An 18,392-nucleotide genomic window follows, 5' to 3' on the forward strand; every position below is an offset into this window, starting at 1 on the left:
AACCAGCTCTAACTATAGACATGAACCAGCTCTAACTATAGACCTGAACCAGCTCTAACTATAGACATGAACCAGCTCTAACTATAGACCTGAACCAGCTCTAACTATAGACCTGAACCAGCTCTAACTATAGACCTGAACCAGCTCTAACTATAGACATGAACCAGCTCTAACTATAGACCTGAACCAGCTCTAACTATAGACATGAACCAGCTCTAACTATAGACCTGAACCAGCTCTAACTATAAACCTGAACCAGCTCTAACTATAGACCTGAACCAGCTCTAACTATAAACCTGAACCAGCTCTAACTATAGACCTGAACCAGCTCTAACTATAGACCTGAACCAGCTCTAACTATAGACCTGAACCAGCTCTAACTATAAACCTGAACCAGCTCTAACTATAGACCTGAACCAGCTCTAACTATAAACCTGAACCAGCTCTAACTATAGACCTGAACCAGCTCTAACAATAGACCTGAACCAGCTCTAACAATAGACCTGAACCAGCTCTAACTATAGACCTGAACCAGCTCTAACTATAGACCTGAACTAGCCTTAACTATAGACCTGAACCAGCTCTAACAATAGACCTGAACCAGCTCTAACAATAGACATGAACCAGCTCTAACTATAAACCTGAACCAGCTCTAACTATAGACCTGAACCAGCTCTAACTATAAACCTGAACTAGCCTTAACTATAGACCTGAACCAGCTCTAACAATAGACCTGAACCAGCTCTAACAATAGACCTGAACCAGCTCTAACTATAGACCTGAACCAGCTCTAACAATAGACCTGAACCAGCTCTAACTATAAACCTGAACCAGCTCTAACTATAGACCTGAACCAGCTCTAACTATAGACCTGAACCAGCTCTAACTATAAACCTGAACCAGCTCTAACTATAGACCTGAACCAGCTCTAACAATAGACATGAACCAGCTCTAACTATAAACCTGAACCAGCTCTAACTATAGACCTGAACCAGCTCTAACAATAGACATGAACCAGCTCTAACTATAAACCTGAACCAGCTCTAACTATAGACCTGAACCAGCTCTAACTATAGACCTGAACCAGCGCTAACAATAGACCTGAACCAGCTCTAACTATAGACCTGAACCAGCTCTAACAATAGACATGAACCAGCTCTAACTATAAACCTGAACCAGCTCTAACTATAGACCTGAACCAGCTCTAACTATAGACCTGAACCAGCTCTAACTATAGACCTGAACCAGCTCTAACTATAGACCTGAACCAGCTCTAACAATAGACCTGAACCAGCTCTAACTATAGACCTGAACCAGCTCTAACTATAGACCTGAACCAGCTCTAACTATAGACCTGAACCAGCTCTAACTATAGACATGAACCAGCTCTAACTATAGACCTGAACCAGCTCTAACTATAGACATGAACCAGCTCTAACTATAGACCTGAACCAGCTCTAACTATAGACCTGAACCAGCTCTAACTATAGACATGAACCAGCTCTAACTATAGACATGAACCAGCTCTAACTATAGACATGAACCAGCTCTAACTATAGACCTGAACCAGCTCTAACTATAGACATGAACCAGCTCTAACTATAGACCTGAACCAGCTCTAACTATAGACCTGAACCAGCTCTAACTATAGACATGAACCAGCTCTAACTATAGACCTGAACCAGCTCTAACTATAGACATGAACCAGCTCTAACTATAGACCTGAACCAGCTCTAACTATAGACCTGAACCAGCTCTAACTATAGACCTGAACCAGCTCTAACTATAGACCTGAACCAGCTCTAACTATAGACCTGAACCAGCTCTAACTATAGACCTGAACCAGCTCTAACTATAGACCTGAACCAGCTCTAACTATAAACCTGAACCAGCTCTAACTATAGACCTGAACCAGCTCTAACTATAGACCTGAACCAGCTCTAACTATAGACCTGAACCAGCTCTAACTAATAGACCTGAACCAGCTCTAACTATAAACCTGAACCAGCTCTAACTATAGACCTGAACCAGCTCTAACTATAAACCTGAACCAGCTCTAACTATAGACCTGAACCAGCTCTAACAATAGACCTGAACCAGCTCTAACAATAGACCTGAACCAGCTCTAACTATAGACCTGAACCAGCTCTAACTATAGACCTGAACTAGCCTTAACTATAGACCTGAACCAGCTCTAACAATAGACCTGAACCAGCTCTAACAATAGACATGAACCAGCTCTAACTATAAACCTGAACCAGCTCTAACTATAGACCTGAACCAGCTCTAACTATAGACATGAACCAGCTCTAACTATAGACCTGAACCAGCTCTAACTATAAACCTGAACCAGCTCTAACTATAGACCTGAACCAGCTCTAACAATAGACATGAACCAGCTCTAACTATAAACCTGAACCAGCTCTAACTATAGACCTGAACCAGCTCTAACAATAGACATGAACCAGCTCTAACTATAGACCTGAACCAGCTCTAACTATAGACCTGAACCAGCTCTAACTATAAACCTGAACCAGCTCTAACTATAGACCTGAACCAGCTCTAACTATAGACCTGAACCAGCTCTAACTATAGACCTGAACCAGCTCTAACTATAAACCTGAACCAGCTCTAACTATAGACCTGAACCAGCTCTAACTATAAACCTGAACCAGCTCTAACTATAGACCTGAACCAGCTCTAACAATAGACCTGAACCAGCTCTAACAATAGACCTGAACCAGCTCTAACTATAGACCTGAACCAGCTCTAACTATAGACCTGAACTAGCCTTAACTATAGACCTGAACCAGCTCTAACAATAGACCTGAACCAGCTCTAACAATAGACATGAACCAGCTCTAACTATAAACCTGAACCAGCTCTAACTATAGACCTGAACCAGCTCTAACTATAAACCTGAACTAGCCTTAACTATAGACCTGAACCAGCTCTAACAATAGACCTGAACCAGCTCTAACAATAGACCTGAACCAGCTCTAACTATAGACCTGAACCAGCTCTAACAATAGACCTGAACCAGCTCTAACTATAAACCTGAACCAGCTCTAACTATAGACCTGAACCAGCTCTAACTATAGACCTGAACCAGCTCTAACTATAGACCTGAACCAGCTCTAACTATAAACCTGAACCAGCTCTAACTATAGACCTGAACCAGCTCTAACAATAGACATGAACCAGCTCTAACTATAAACCTGAACCAGCTCTAACTATAGACCTGAACCAGCTCTAACAATAGACATGAACCAGCTCTAACTATAAAGCTGAACCAGCTCTAACTATAGACCTGAACCAGCTCTAACTATAGACCTGAACCAGCGCTAACAATAGACCTGAACCAGCTCTAACTATAGACCTGAACCAGCTCTAACAATAGACCTGAACCAGCTCTAACTATAGACCTGAACCAGCTCTAACTATAGACCTGAACCAGCTCTAACTATAAACCTGAACCAGCTCTAACTATAGACCTGAACCAGCTCTAACTATAGACATGAACCAGCTCTAACTATAAACCTGAACCAGCTCTAACTATAGACCTGAACCAGCTCTAACTATAGACCTGAACCAGCTCTAACAATAGACCTGAACCAGCTCTAACAATAGACCTGAACCAGCTCTAACTATAGACCTGAACCAGCTCTAACTATAGACCTGAACTAGCCTTAACTATAGACCTGAACCAGCTCTAACAATAGACCTGAACCAGCTCTAACAATAGACATGAACCAGCTCTAACTATAAACCTGAACCAGCTCTAACTATAGACCTGAACCAGCTCTAACTATAAACCTGAACTAGCCTTAACTATAGACCTGAACCAGCTCTAACAATAGACCTGAACCAGCTCTAACAATAGACCTGAACCAGCTCTAACTATAGACCTGAACCAGCTCTAACAATAGACCTGAACCAGCTCTAACTATAAACCTGAACCAGCTCTAACTATAGACCTGAACCAGCTCTAACTATAGACCTGAACCAGCTCTAACTATAGACCTGAACCAGCTCTAACTATAAACCTGAACCAGCTCTAACTATAGACCTGAACCAGCTCTAACAATAGACATGAACCAGCTCTAACTATAAACCTGAACCAGCTCTAACTATAGACCTGAACCAGCTCTAACAATAGACATGAACCAGCTCTAACTATAAACCTGAACCAGCTCTAACTATAGACCTGAACCAGCTCTAACTATAGACCTGAACCAGCGCTAACAATAGACCTGAACCAGCTCTAACTATAGACCTGAACCAGCTCTAACAATAGACATGAACCAGCTCTAACTATAAACCTGAACCAGCTCTAACTATAGACCTGAACCAGCTCTAACTATAGACCTGAACCAGCTCTAACTATAGACCTGAACCAGCGCTAACAATAGACCTGAACCAGCTCTAACTATAGACCTGAACCAGCTCTAACAATAGACCTGAACCAGCTCTAACTATAGACCTGAACCAGCTCTAACTATAGACCTGAACCAGCTCTAACTATAAACCTGAACCAGCTCTAACTATAGACCTGAACCAGCTCTAACTATAGACATGAACCAGCTCTAACTATAAACCTGAACCAGCTCTAACTATAGACCTGAACCAGCTCTAACTATAGACCTGAACCAGCGCTAACAATAGACCTGAACCAGCTCTAACTATAGACCTGAACCAGCTCCAACAATAGACCTGAACCAGCTCTAACTATAGACCTGAACCAGCTCTAACTATAGACCTGAACCAGCTCTAACTATAAACCTGAACCAGCTCTAACTATAGACCTGAACCAGCTCTAACTATAGACATGAACCAGCTCTAACTATAAACCTGAACCAGCTCTAACTATAGACCTGAACCAGCTCTAACTATAGACCTGAACCAGCTCTAACAATAGACCTGAACCAGCTCTAACAATAGACCTGAACCAGCTCTAACTATAGACCTGAACCAGCTCTAACTATAGACCTGAACCAGCTCTAACTATAAACCTGAACCAGCTCTAACTTGAGACCTGAACTAGCTCTAACAATAAACCTGAACCATATAAACCTTATCCTGCCCTATATGGTACCAAGTGGGGTAATATAGTACTATTCTATTCTATTCTATTCAATTCAATTCAATTCAGTTTATTTTGTATAGCCCAATATCTCAAATTACAAACTCTCAGAGGATCTGAGGGGAGTACACATACTCCCTGATTGTACACAGGGAGTATGTGTACAATCTGTACACATACGACATCCCTGACCTTTGACCTCACATCGAATCAGGAAAAACTCCCCAAAAATAACCTTTGACAGGGAAAAAAGTGAAGAAACCTTCAGGAGAGCAACAGAGGAGGATCCCTCTCCCCGGATGGACAGATGAATAGATGTCATGTGACCAGATGAACAGAGTTACAGAGTTACATAAACACATTACATGAATATGACAATGTATGAATGGAACTCCAAACCATGAAACAGAAGGAGGTAGAGAGGAGGGGGGGCGGGGCATCAGCAGGGCCAATGGGAGGCCGGCTCACCAGCATCAGACACCTCCAGGTCCAATGGACCCTCTGAGACGTGAAGTCACAACGACTCCGGGGAGGAAGCAGAGTTAATAAGGTGCAATGGAGAGATGTAAATTCATCCATAAGGAGAGAGAGAAGAGGAGATAGGTGCTCAGTGTATCCTAAAACATCCCCCAGCAGCCTATAAGCCTATAGCAGCATATCAAGGGGCTGGACCAGGGCAAACCTGATTCAGCCCTAACTATAAGGACTATTAAAGAGGAAAGTCTTAAGTCTATTCTTGAATGAGGTGACTGTGTCTGCCTCCAGGACTGAAAGTGGAAGCTGGTTCCATAAAAGAGGAGCTTGATAACTGAAGGCTCTGGCTCCCATCCTACTTTTTAGGACTCTGGGAACCACAAGTAGCCCCGCATTTAGTGAGCAGCTCTCTAGTGGGGCAATATGGTACTACAAGCTCCTTAAGATATGATGGTGCATCACCAATCAAGGCTTTGTAGGTGAGGAGAAGAATTTTAAATGTGATTCTTGATTTTACAGGGAGCCAGTGCAGAGCAGCTAATACAGGAGTCATGTGATCTCTTTTCTTAGTTTTTGTGAGTACACGAGCTGCAGCATTCTGGATCAACTGGAGGGATTTAAGAGACTTATTAGAGCAGCCTGATAATAAGGAGTTGCAGTAATCTAGTCTGGAAGTAACAAACGCGTGAACCAGCTCTGGGACGGACTAAAGTTAGCACAGGAGTCCTCCGTCACATTGAGACGTGGTAAATCAATGTGATTGTCTGATATTAAATAATTTACTAATACAGCTTTAGATGACAGAGATCTAATATTTAGGAGTCCACATTTAATTATCCTGTTTTGTTGCACTGCTGAAATAGTGTTGTTAACCTGTATGAGGTTATTTTGTATGACTCCTCTTCTGGTTACTTTTGATTTAATTAATTTAAGTGGCCGTGGGACAGACACAGTCTCTATAGAGTTAAGGTTAAGGGTGGGTAACTGCTCCAATGGAAGTGCAGAGAAGGGTGGAAGACTACAACTCTGCTTCTGCTTCCTGATCTGAACTCTGGGTCATGGATTAAGTCCGCTAATCAACTTCGCCATGTTCACAGAAATGAGACGCGCTCCATCCCAAGTGGGATGAATGCCGTCTCGACTCATCAGATCAGGCTTTCCCCAGAAAGTCTGCCAGTTATCTACGTAGCCCACATTGTTTGCTGGGCACCACCTGGACAACCAGCGGTTGAATGACGACATGCGGCTATACATGTCATCATTGATCAGATTGGGGAGAGGGCCAGAGAAAACTACGGTGTCCGACATTGTCTTGGCATAAGTACACACCGATTCCACATTAATTTTAGTGACCTCCGACCGCCGCAGTCGGGAGTCATTACCGCCGGCGTGTATTATAATCTTACTGTAACTACGCTCATCTTTAGCCAGCAGTTTTAAACAAGATTCAATGTCGCCCGCTCTGGCCCCCGGGATGCATATGACTTTGGTCCCTGGCTTCCCTATCTTCACGTTTCTGACTATGGAGCTACCTATAACCAGAGTGGGTTTCTCAGCGGGTGCGTCGCTGACTGAGGAAAACTGGTTTGAAACGTGAAGAGGTTGGTGGTGCTCAGTGGGCTTCTGTTTAGACTTAAAACCCCTTCGAACAGTCACCCAGCCATCCGGCTGCTCGGGGGCTGCCGGGGGACAGCTAACAGAGGCTAACGCTAAAGGCTCCGCACCGGCTATGGGGGGAGGCGGGCTAACTAGCGTAACTGTCTGAGCTTCGATGGTGCGGAGCCGTGCATCTAACCCACTTAGAACTGCCTCCAACCAGCAAATGAACTACACTTGTTGCATGTACCGTTATCATTAAGAGAGGCAGAGGAATAGCTCTACATGAGACACTCTGAGCAAGAGGGAGGGGGAGAAGATGACATCACAAGCTACTAAGCTGGCAACCGGAAGTGATGCAATACGCTTACCGGAAGAGAGAGAGCGATGCGTTCAGGAACCTCACGAGATTCACGATCTATGAGGTCTCTAGTGGGGTAACATGGTACTATGAACTCTCTAGTGGGGTAACATGATACTATGAGCTCTCTAGTGTGGTAACATGGTACTATGAGGTCTCTAGTGGGGTAACATGGTACTATGAGCTCTCTAGTGGGGTAACATATGAGCTCTCTAGTGGGGTAACATGGTACTATGAGCTCTCTAGTGGGGTAACATGGTACTATGAGGTCTCTAGTGTGGTAACATTGTACTATGAGGTCTCTAGTGGGGTAACATATGAGCTCTCTAGTGGGGTAACATGGTACTATGAGCTCTCTAGTGGGGTAACATGGTACTATGAGGTCTCTAGTGTGGTAACATTGTACTATGAGGTCTCTAGTGGGGTAACATATGAGCTCTCTAGTGGGGTAACATGGTACTATGAGCTCTCTAGTGGGGTAACATGGTACTATGAGGTCTCTAGTGGGGTAACATGGTACTATGAGCTCTCTAGTGGGGTAACATATGAGCTCTCTAGTGGGGTAACATGGTACTATGAGCTCTCTAGTGGGGTAACATATGAGCTCTCTAGTGGGGTAACATGGTACTATGAGGTCTCTAGTGGGGTAACATGGTACTATGAGGTCTCTAGTGTGGTAACATGGTACTATGAGGTCTCTAGTGTGGTAACATTGTACTATGAGGTCTCTAGTGTGGTACTATGAGGTCTCTAGTGGGGTAACATGGTACTATGAGGTCTCTAGTGTGGTAACATTGTACTATGAGCTCTCTAGTGGGGTAACATGGTACTATGAGGTCTCTAGTGTGGTAACATTGTACTATGAGGTCTCTAGTGGGGTAACATGGTACTATGAGGTCTCTAGTGTGGTAACATTGTACTATGAGGTCTCTAGTGGGGTAACATATGAGCTCTCTAGTGGGGTAACATGGTACTATGAGCTCTCTAGTGGGGTAACATGGTACTATGAGGTCTCTAGTGGGGTAACATGGTACTATGAGCTCTCTAGTGGGGTAACATATGAGCTCTCTAGTGGGGTAACATGGTACTATGAGCTCTCTAGTGGGGTAACATGGTACTATGAGGTCTCTAGTGTGGTAACATTGTACTATGAGGTCTCTAGTGGGGTAACATATGAGCTCTCTAGTGGGGTAACATGGTACTATGAGCTCTCTAGTGGGGTAACATGGTACTATGAGGTCTCTAGTGTGGTAACATTGTACTATGAGCTCTCTAGTGGGGTAACATGGTACTATGAGGTCTCTAGTGTGGTAACATAGTACTATGAGGTCTCTAGTGGGGTAACATGGTACTATGAGGTCTCTAGTGTGGTAACATGGTACTATGAGGTCTCTAGTGTGGTAACATTGTACTATGAGGTCTCTAGTGTGGTACTATGAGCTCTCTAGTGGGGTAACATGGTACTATGAGGTCTCTAGTGTGGTAACATTGTACTATGAGGTCTCTAGTGGGGTAACATGGTACTATGAGGTCTCTAGTGTGGTAACATTGTACTATGAGGTCTCTAGTGGGGTAACATATGAGCTCTCTAGTGGGGTAACATGGTACTATGAGCTCTCTAGTGGGGTAACATGGTACTATGAGGTCTCTAGTGGGGTAACATGGTACTATGAGCTCTCTAGTGGGGTAACATATGAGCTCTCTAGTGGGGTAACATGGTACTATGAGCTCTCTAGTGGGGTAACATGGTACTATGAGGTCTCTAGTGTGGTAACATTGTACTATGAGGTCTCTAGTGGGGTAACATATGAGCTCTCTAGTGGGGTAACATGGTACTATGAGCTCTCTAGTGGGGTAACATGGTACTATGAGGTCTCTAGTGTGGTAACATTGTACTATGAGCTCTCTAGTGGGGTAACATGGTACTATGAGGTCTCTAGTGTGGTAACATTGTACTATGAGGTCTCTAGTGGGGTAACATGGTACTATGAGGTCTCTAGTGTGGTAACATGGTACTATGAGGTCTCTAGTGTGGTAACATTGTACTATGAGGTCTCTAGTGTGGTACTATGAGGTCTCTAGTGGGGTAACATGGTACTATGAGGTCTCTAGTGTGGTACTATTAGGTCTCTAGTGAGGTAATATGGTACTATGAGGTCTCTAGTGTGGTAACATGGTACTATGAGGTCTCTAGTGTGGTACTATGAGGTCTCTAGTGTGGTAACATGGTACTATGAGGTCTCTAGTGTGGTACTATGAGTTCTCTAGTGAGGTAATATGGTACTATGAGGTCTCTAGTGTGGTACTATGAGGTCTCTAGTGAGGTAACATGGTACTATGAGGTCTCTAGTGTGGTACTATGAGGTCTCTAGTGAGGTAATATGGTACTATGAGGTCTCTAGTGGGGTAACATGGTACTATGAGGTCTCTAGGTGTGGTAACATGGTACTATGAGGTCTCTAGTGTGGTACTATGAGGTCTCTAATGAGGTAACATGGTACTATGAGGTCTCTAGTGAGGTAATATGGTACTATGAGGTCTCTAGTGTGGTAACATTGTACTATGAGGTCTCTAGTGTGGTACTATGAGGTCTCTAGTGGGGTAACATGGTACTATGAGGTCTCTAGTGGGGTAACATGGTACTATGAGGTCTCTAGTGAGGTAATATGGTACTATGAGGTCTCTAGTGTGGTAACATGGTACTATGAGGTCTCTAGTGTGGTACTATGAGGTCTCTAGTGAGGTAACATGGTACTATGAGGTCTCTAGTGAGGTAATATGGTACTATGAGGTCTCTAGTGTGGTAACATGGTACTATGAGGTCTCTAGTGTGGTAACATGGTACTATGAGGTCTCTAGTGTGGTAACATTGTACTATGAGGTCTCTAGTGTGGTACTATGAGGTCTCTAGTGGGGTAACATGGTACTATGAGGTCTCTAGTGTGGTACTATGAGGTCTCTAGTGAGGTAATATGGTACTATGAGGTCTCTAGTGTGGTAACATGGTACTATGAGGTCTCTAGTGTGGTACTATGAGGTCTCTAGTGTGGTAACATGGTACTATGAGGTCTCTAGTGTGGTACTATGAGGTCTCTAGTGAGGTAATATGGTACTATGAGGTCTCTAGTGTGGTACTATGAGGTCTCTAGTGAGGTAACATGGTACTATGAGGTCTCTAGTGTGGTAACATGGTACTATGAGGTCTCTAGTGTGGTACTATGAGGTCTCTAGTGGGGTAACATGGTACTATGAGGTCTCTAGTGTGGTACTATGAGGTCTCTAGTGAGGTAATATGGTACTATGAGGTCTCTAGTGTGGTACTATGAGGTCTCTAGTGAGGTAACATGGTACTATGCATTTCTCTCTGTCTCACCACTGTTGTGACACACGTTGACCAGCAGGTGGGGGCACTGGTCAACTTGTGAAACATCAAACAGGACGAGCTTTTCCTCTTCCTGTTTAGTGTTCAGCGCAGCACGTTGCCCACTGAGACCGGAAGACGTATGACATCATCAGAGTCTGAGGAACACGTGATGATTCTGGAGTTTCCCCAGAAATCTGGCAATAGTGCAGTCAGAGACAATGGAAGTTACATCATCACTTCCTGCATACACACACGCACACAGACAAAAACACACACACAACATTTTATTCTGTTGTTTTTATCCTCATCTTACTGTAATACTTGTATTACCTCTACTGTAGTACTCTACTGTAGTACCTTTACTACCTCTGCTATAGTACTCTACTGTAGTACCTTTACTACCTCTGCTATAGTACTCTACTGTAGTACCTTTACTACCTCGACTGTAGTACTTTACTGTAGTACTCTACTGTAGTACCTTTACTACCTCTGCTATAGTACGAGTACCTTTACTACCTCTGCTATAGTACTCTACTGTAGTACCTTTACTACCTCTGCTATAGTACTCTACTGTAGTACCTTTACTACCTTGACTGTAGTACTTTACTGTAGTACTCTACTGTAGTACCTTTACTACCTCTGCTATAGTACTCTACTGTAGTACCTTTACTACCTCGACTGTAGTACTTTACTGTACTACTCTACTTTAGTACATCTACTACCTCTACTGTAGTACTTTACTGTAGTACTTCTTCATTCTTCTTTAGTTTTCTCTGTTCAAAGTATTTGTAAATGTTTCGTAACTCCTGATGTCTCTCAGTTATTATGGGATGTCGAGTGTAGAAAACAAAAGCACTTTGTCTTCTTGTCTCGACATGTGACCAAGTTCAGATATAGAGAGGCCTGCTGCTGCAGGTCCAGGGTCTGGTCCTGTTACTGCAGGTCCGTGGGTCTGGTCCTGCTGCTGTGAGTCATGTAGTGGAGGGTAGGGGGCAGGAGTGAGTCATGTAGTGGAGGGGAGGGGGCAGGAGTGAGTCATGTAGTGGAGGGGAGGGGGCAGGAGTGAGTCATGTAGTGGAGGGTAGGGGGCAGGAGTGAGTCATGTAGTGGAGGGGAGGGTGTAGGAGTGAGTCATGTAGTGGAGGGTAGAGTGTAGGAGTGAGTCATGTAGTGGAGGGTAGGGGGAAGGAGTGAGTCATGTAGTGGAGGGTAGGGGGCAGGAGTGAGTCATGTAGTGGAGGGGAGGGTGTAGGAGTGAGTCATGTAGTGGAGGGTAGAGTGTAGGAGTGAGTCATGTAGTGGAGGGTAGGGGGCAGGAGTGAGTCATGTAGTGGAGGGTAGGGGGCAGGAGTGAGTCATGTAGTGGAGGGTAGGGTGTAGGAGTGAGTCATGTAGTGGAGGGTAGAGTGTAGGAGTGAGTCATGTAGTGGAGGGTAGGGGGCAGGAGTGAGTCATGTAGTGGAGGGGAGGGTGTAGGAGTGAGTCATGTAGTGGAGGGTAGAGTGTAGGAGTGAGTCATGTAGTGGAGGGTAGGGGGCAGGAGTGAGTCATGTAGTGGAGGGTAGGGGGCAGGAGTGAGTCATGTAGTGGAGGGTAGGGGGCAGGAGTGAGTCATGTAGTGGAGGGTAGGGGGCAGGAGTGAGTCATGTAGTGAAGGGTAGAGTGTAGGAGTGAGTCATGTAGTGGAGGGTAGGGGGCAGGAGTGAGTCATGTAGTGGAGGGTAGGGTGTAGGAGTGAGTCATGTAGTGGAAGGTAGGGGGCAGGAGTGAGTCATGTAGTGGAGGGGAGGGTGTAGGAGTGAGTCATGTAGTGGAGGGGAGGGTGTAGGAGTGAGTCATGTAGTGGAGGGTAGAGTGTAGGAGTGAGTCATGTAGTGGAGGGTAGGGGGCAGGAGTGAGTCATGTAGTGGAGGGTAGGGGGCAGGAGTGAGTCATGTAGTGGAGGGTAGGGTGTAGGAGTGAGTCATGTAGTGGAAGGTAGGGGGCAGGAGTGAGTCATGTAGTGGAGGGGAGGGTGTAGGAGTGAGTCATGTAGTGGAGGGGAGGGTGTAGGAGTGAGTCATGTAGTGGAGGGTAGGGGGCAGGAGTGAGTCATGTAGTGGAAGGGAGGGTGTAGGAGTGAGTCATGTAGTGGAGGGGAGGGTGTAGGAGTGAGTCATGTAGTGGAGGGTAGGGGGCAGGAGTGAGTCATGTAGTGGAGGGGAGGGTGTAGGAGTGAGTCATGTAGTGGAGGGTAGGGGGCAGGAGTGAGTCATGTAGTGGAGGGGAGGGTGTAGGAGTGAGTCATGTAGTGGAGGGGAGGGTGTAGGAGTGAGTCATGTAGTGAAGGGTAGGGGGCAGGAGTGAGTCATGTAGTGAAGGGTAGGGGGCAGGAGTGAGTCATGTAGTGGAGGGGAGGGTGTAGGAGTGAGTCATGTAGTGGAGGGGAGGGTGTAGGAGTGAGTCATGTAGTGAAGGGTAGGGGGCAGGAGTGAGTCATGTAGTGGAGGGTAGGGGGCAGGAGTGAGTCATGTAGTGAAGGGTAGGGGGCAGGGGTGAGTCATGTAGTGGAGGGTAGGGGGCAGGAGTGAGTCATGTAGTGAAGGGGAGGGTGTAGGAGTGAGTCATGTAGTGGAGGGTAGGGGGCAGGAGTGAGTCATGTAGTGAAGGGGAGGGTGTAGGAGTGAGTCATGTAGTGGAGGGTAGGGGGCAGGAGTGAGTCATGTAGTGAAGGGTAGGGTGTAGGAGTGAGTCATGTAGTGAAGGGTAGGGGGCAGGAGTGAGTCATGTAGTGAAGGGGAGGGTGTAGGAGTGAGTCATGTAGTGGAGGGTAGGGGGCAGGAGTGAGTCATGTAGTGAAGGGTAGGGGGCAGGAGTGAGTCATGTAGTGAAGGGTAGGGTGTAGGAGTGAGTCATGTAGTGAAGGGTAGGGTGTAGGAGTGAGTCATGTAGTGAAGGGTAGGGTGTAGGAGTGAGTCATGTAGTGAAGGGTAGGGTGTAGGAGTGAGTCATGTAGTGAAGGGTAGGGTGCAGGAGTGAATCATGTAGTGAAGGGTAGGGTGTAGGAGTGAGTCATGTAGTGGAGGGTAGGGGGCAGGAGTGAGTCATGTAGTGAAGGGTAGGGGGCAGGAGTGAGTCATGTAGTGGAGGGTAGGGGGCAGGAGTGAGTCATGTAGTGAAGGGTAGGGGGCAGGAGTGAGTCATGTAGTGAAGGGTAGTGGGTAGGAGTGAGTCATGTAGTTATTTTATTTAAACCTTTATTTAACCATGTGAGTCCCATTGAGATTAAAAATCTCATTTTAAAGTCTATCTTAATTTGACCCGGAGCCAGTGAAGGTTGCGTAGGACCGGGGTGATGTGGTCATAGCGGCAGGTGGAGGTGAGCAGTCGAGCAGCAGAGTTCTGAACACACTGAAGTTTGAGGATTTTGTTGGGAGAGCCAACAAGGTCAAGTCTGGAGGTCATGAGGTCATGGAGGAGAACTTCAGTGGTGGCAGAGGGCCTGAGGCGTGCAATGTTCCTGAGGTGAAAGAAGCCAGTTTTGGTGATGTGGTTGTCGTGGGGTAGGAAAGAGAGGGTGGGGTCGAGGATGATACCGAGGTTGAGGACCTGGGTGGAGGGGGTGACGATGGAGCCATCAATGTCGAGAGAGAAGGTCTGGGCTGAGCGGGTAAGGGAGTTTGGGCTGATGATGAGTAGTTAAGATTTATTGCAGTTGAGTTTCAGAAAGTTCTGTCGCATTCATGCTTTTATATCAGTGAGACAGGTGGTGAGAGTGGAGTGGGTGACTGAGGTGATGGTCTTGGAGGAGAAGTAAAGTTGGGTGTCGTCAGTGTAACAGTGGAAGTCAAGACCATGACTATGGATAATTGGTCCAAGGGGAAGGATGTAAATGATGAAGAGGAGGGGACCGAGCACAGAACCTTGAGGGACACCGTGGGTGACTGGGGAGGTGGAGGATTTACAGTTGTTTATGGCAATGAATTGATGTCGGTCTGAAAGATATGAGGTGAACCAGGAAAGGGCAGAGCCAGTTATGCCAAGAACTGGAGACGTGAGAGGAGGATGGAGTGGTTGATGGTGTCCAAGGCGGCACTGAGGTCAAGGAGGATGAGGTCATTTGTGAACTTCAGTAGGGCAGTTTCTGTGCTGATTGGAAGGGTTCGTAGAGATTATGGAGATTGAGGTAGGACTTGAGTTATATTATATATATATATATGACATACAAGTCATTATAAGCTTAAAACTGTGTTATGGCTATTGTTATGAAGCCTTATGGACATTTATTAGTGCTTATAACTCTAAACATAACCATGTACACATTACAACAGTATTATAAAAAGTGTGATTCAATCAAATAAAAACAGCAATGAAGATTCAAACCTCTGGAGACACGAGAAAAAATTCATTCATTAGTTTATTCATGAATTATATGCCATAAATGGATGTCAAGTGAATATTTTGCAACACTTTGTTGGTTATGAACATAATTTGACGACTTAAAGAACATCTCAAACGTAATACGTCTTTCAGTGCAAAACACATACATCATATATATATATATATATACATACATACACACACACACATATATTAATAATATTACACTAAACATAATAACTTCTGGTTTGTTGTGCAAATGTTATAGATACAGAGATGTAATCAATATATAATATGTTAATCTAAGATTTATGAATCTTCAGTTCATCCATCCATCCATTTTCAATACCGCTTATCCTCATTAGGGTCGCGGGGGCGCTGGAGCCTATCCCAGCTGACATAGGGCAGAAACTTCTAAACTTCTCCATCAGTTCAGGAACTTCTCCATCAGTTTAGAAACTTCTCCATCAGTTCAGGAACTCTCCATCAGTTCAGGAACTTCTCCATCAGTTCAGGAACTTCTCCATCAGTTCAGGAACTCTCCATCAGCTCAGGAACTTCTCCATCAGTTCAGGAACTCTCCATCAGCTCAGGAACTTCTCCATCAGTTCAGGAACTCTCCATCAGCTCAGGAACTTCTCCATCAGTTCAGGAACTCTCCATCAGCTCAGGAACTTCTCCATCAGTTCAGGAACTCTCCATCAGTCGTCCTGCAGTGTGCACAGCGTACCGGCCAGCCGGTCCCAGTGGGTGAAGTAAGGGGCGTAGTTGCAGTTGGACTTGAGGTGGTGCAGGTCGTGGTGGCGGGCCCCCCCGTAGAGCCCCAGGGGCACCAGGCGGTGGGGGGCCCAGGGGAGGTCGTAGCCACAGTGGTCCTCCACCGACAGCCAGATGTTCAGCAGGAAGAACACCAGCTCACTGAGTGGGTGGAGGCCCAGCAGCACCGGGTTGGCGGCGGCGAAGAAGCCCAGACTCAGAGTCTCCATTGAGCCCGAGTGCTCCGTGGTGAGGGCGGAGGGGGCGGAGGAGGAGTGGTGCAGCTGGAGGAGGAGGGTGGAGGAGTATCATTATCCTTTACTAAATGATCGACATCATTTAAAAAAGTGTCCCTTTACACACACACACATATATACTTTATTTTCTTTTACAATATTTAATAATCATAACTGGAGGGAGCCGGAGATCTCCAATGTTCATTAATATGAAGATGAATAAATAAAATAATATTAACATATATATATATATAATAACATAACATAATAACAGCTAGTCTCGGCTCACGGACCCACCTTGTGGAAGGTGCGGTACAGCCAGGGCACCCTGTGGTGCAGCAGGTGCCAGGTGAAGCTCTGGAAGTCGAAGAGCAGCAGGCAGACCAACACCTGGGCCAGCAGGCGGGGGAGGGGCGGGGCCTCCTGGGGCAGGTGGGCGGGCCGCAGGTACCAGTGCGTCAGGGTCAGCGGGAAGATGAACACCACGTGGTTGTAGAGCGTCTGCGCCAGGCAGCTGCGCACTGAGGCCAAGCTCGCGGAGCTCTGGGGCTGCAGCTTGTACCTGTGCACCAGGGCGCACCTGGGGGCCAGCAGGTCCAGCAGCAGGAAGGGGGCGCAGCACGACAGGTAGGTGGACACGGAGAAGAGCACGGGGAAGACAGGTGAGTGCAGGAGGGGCGCGTGGCCCCGCAGGAAGCTCCAGAGAGGCTGCAGCAGCATCATCGTGTTACTAAAGCTGAGCTCCACAGCTGCTTTTATATCAGCCTGGCCCCGCCCACTTCCTGTTCGGCCCCGCCCCCACGCCCTTATAAGACCCTTCCTGCTCGGTGTGAGTACAGACTTGTGTTCAGACTCCACAGGACGGTCTTTCTGCAATTGGAACAGCAGCAAACTTGATGACCTCACCATGTTAGCTGTTCTTGCTCATGAGTTTACTCCAAATATTCACTGTAAATTATATATAGTTATATTAACAGATGTAATTGCAACCCTCAGTTAAGCTGATTTAACCTGTGAACTAATAATAACTCTTTGTGTTAGATCCTCCACACTGAATGATACCTCATGTGTAACCGCTCCGGAGACATCAGAGCCAGCGGATCATTGAAAGTCCTGCCGACATCAGGCTGTTCTCGGCGGCCACACTGAGCGCTGACCGTGACGACACACCTCCTGCTCTTCTTCTGTGGTGCAGCGCTGCCCCCTGCTGGACGTCACTGGAGAAGCATCTCTTCTTCTGTGGTGCAGCGCTGCCCCCTGCTGGACGTCACTGGAGAAGCATCTCTTCTTCTGTGGTGCAGTGCTGTTTCCTACTGGACGTCACTGGAGAAGCATCTCTTCTTCTGTGGTGCATTGCTGCCCCCTGCTGGACGTCACTGGAGAAGCATCTCTTCTTCTGTGGTGCATTGCTGCCCCCTGCTGGACGTCACTGGAGAAGCATCTCTTCTTCTGTGGTGCATTGCTGCCCCCTGCTGGACGTCACTGGAGAAGCATCTCTTCTTCTGTGGTGCATTGCTGCCCCCTGCTGGACGTCACTGGAGAAGCATCTCTTCTTCTGTGGTGCATTGCTGCCCCCTGCTGGACGTCACTGGAGAAGCATCTCTTCTTCTGTGGTGCATTGCTGCCCCCTGCTGGACGTCACTGGAGAAGCATCCTGGTGGCTTCATACTAAGCACGTGATCATCATTCATGAAACATCGTTTTATTCTTAATTAATAAGCGTTGTTTTCATACTTAAGAGACGTAAATAAAGTATTATATTATAAACCACATATTAAGAAATTGCAGATGATTAATAAGATTATTTATAAATTGTTATAAATATCTCTTCTGTGGTGCAGTGCTGACCCCTACTAGACTTTATATTGATCAGACTCATACATATTAATAATAATAATAATGCAATAATAATAATGCAATAATAATTATTACATTACAATAATAACAATAAAGTATCTTAATTCTTCATAACGGCTGGTCTCTTGCTGACTTCTTTTTTGCTCGGATCAATATAATGTATTAAACATGCTACTAATACATTATAATCACTGTTATGTGATAATAATGTATTAAACATATTAATATATATATATATATATATATATATATATATATATATATATATACAGGTATATACATATATTATCCCGCAGAATGAGTACT

General features: G+C 45.7%; 1 protein-coding gene across 2 annotated transcripts; it reads right to left on the minus strand.

The window, feature by feature from the left end:
• Positions 1-15,256: 15,256 nt before the first annotated feature.
• ch25h (cholesterol 25-hydroxylase) lies at positions 15,257-16,968 on the minus strand. Of its 2 annotated transcripts, XM_034558073.1 has the most exons (3): positions 16,527-16,968; positions 15,932-16,277; positions 15,257-15,892 (listed from the first exon to the last, which is right to left on the minus strand). In XM_034558073.1, the coding sequence occupies exons 1-2, from the start codon at positions 16,950-16,952 to the stop codon at positions 15,939-15,941; spliced, it is 765 nt and encodes a 254-aa protein (XP_034413964.1). In that variant the 5' UTR covers positions 16,953-16,968; the 3' UTR covers positions 15,257-15,892; positions 15,932-15,938. The 2 variants fall into 2 exon arrangements, with proteins under 2 accessions (XP_034413964.1, XP_034413963.1); XM_034558072.1 differs by having other exon boundaries at positions 15,257-16,277.
• Positions 16,969-18,392: the final 1,424 nt, after the last annotated feature.

This window comes from Cyclopterus lumpus, chromosome 19 (assembly GCF_009769545.1).
Source record: "Cyclopterus lumpus isolate fCycLum1 chromosome 19, fCycLum1.pri, whole genome shotgun sequence".
Taxonomy (NCBI): Eukaryota; Metazoa; Chordata; class Actinopteri; order Perciformes; family Cyclopteridae; genus Cyclopterus; species Cyclopterus lumpus.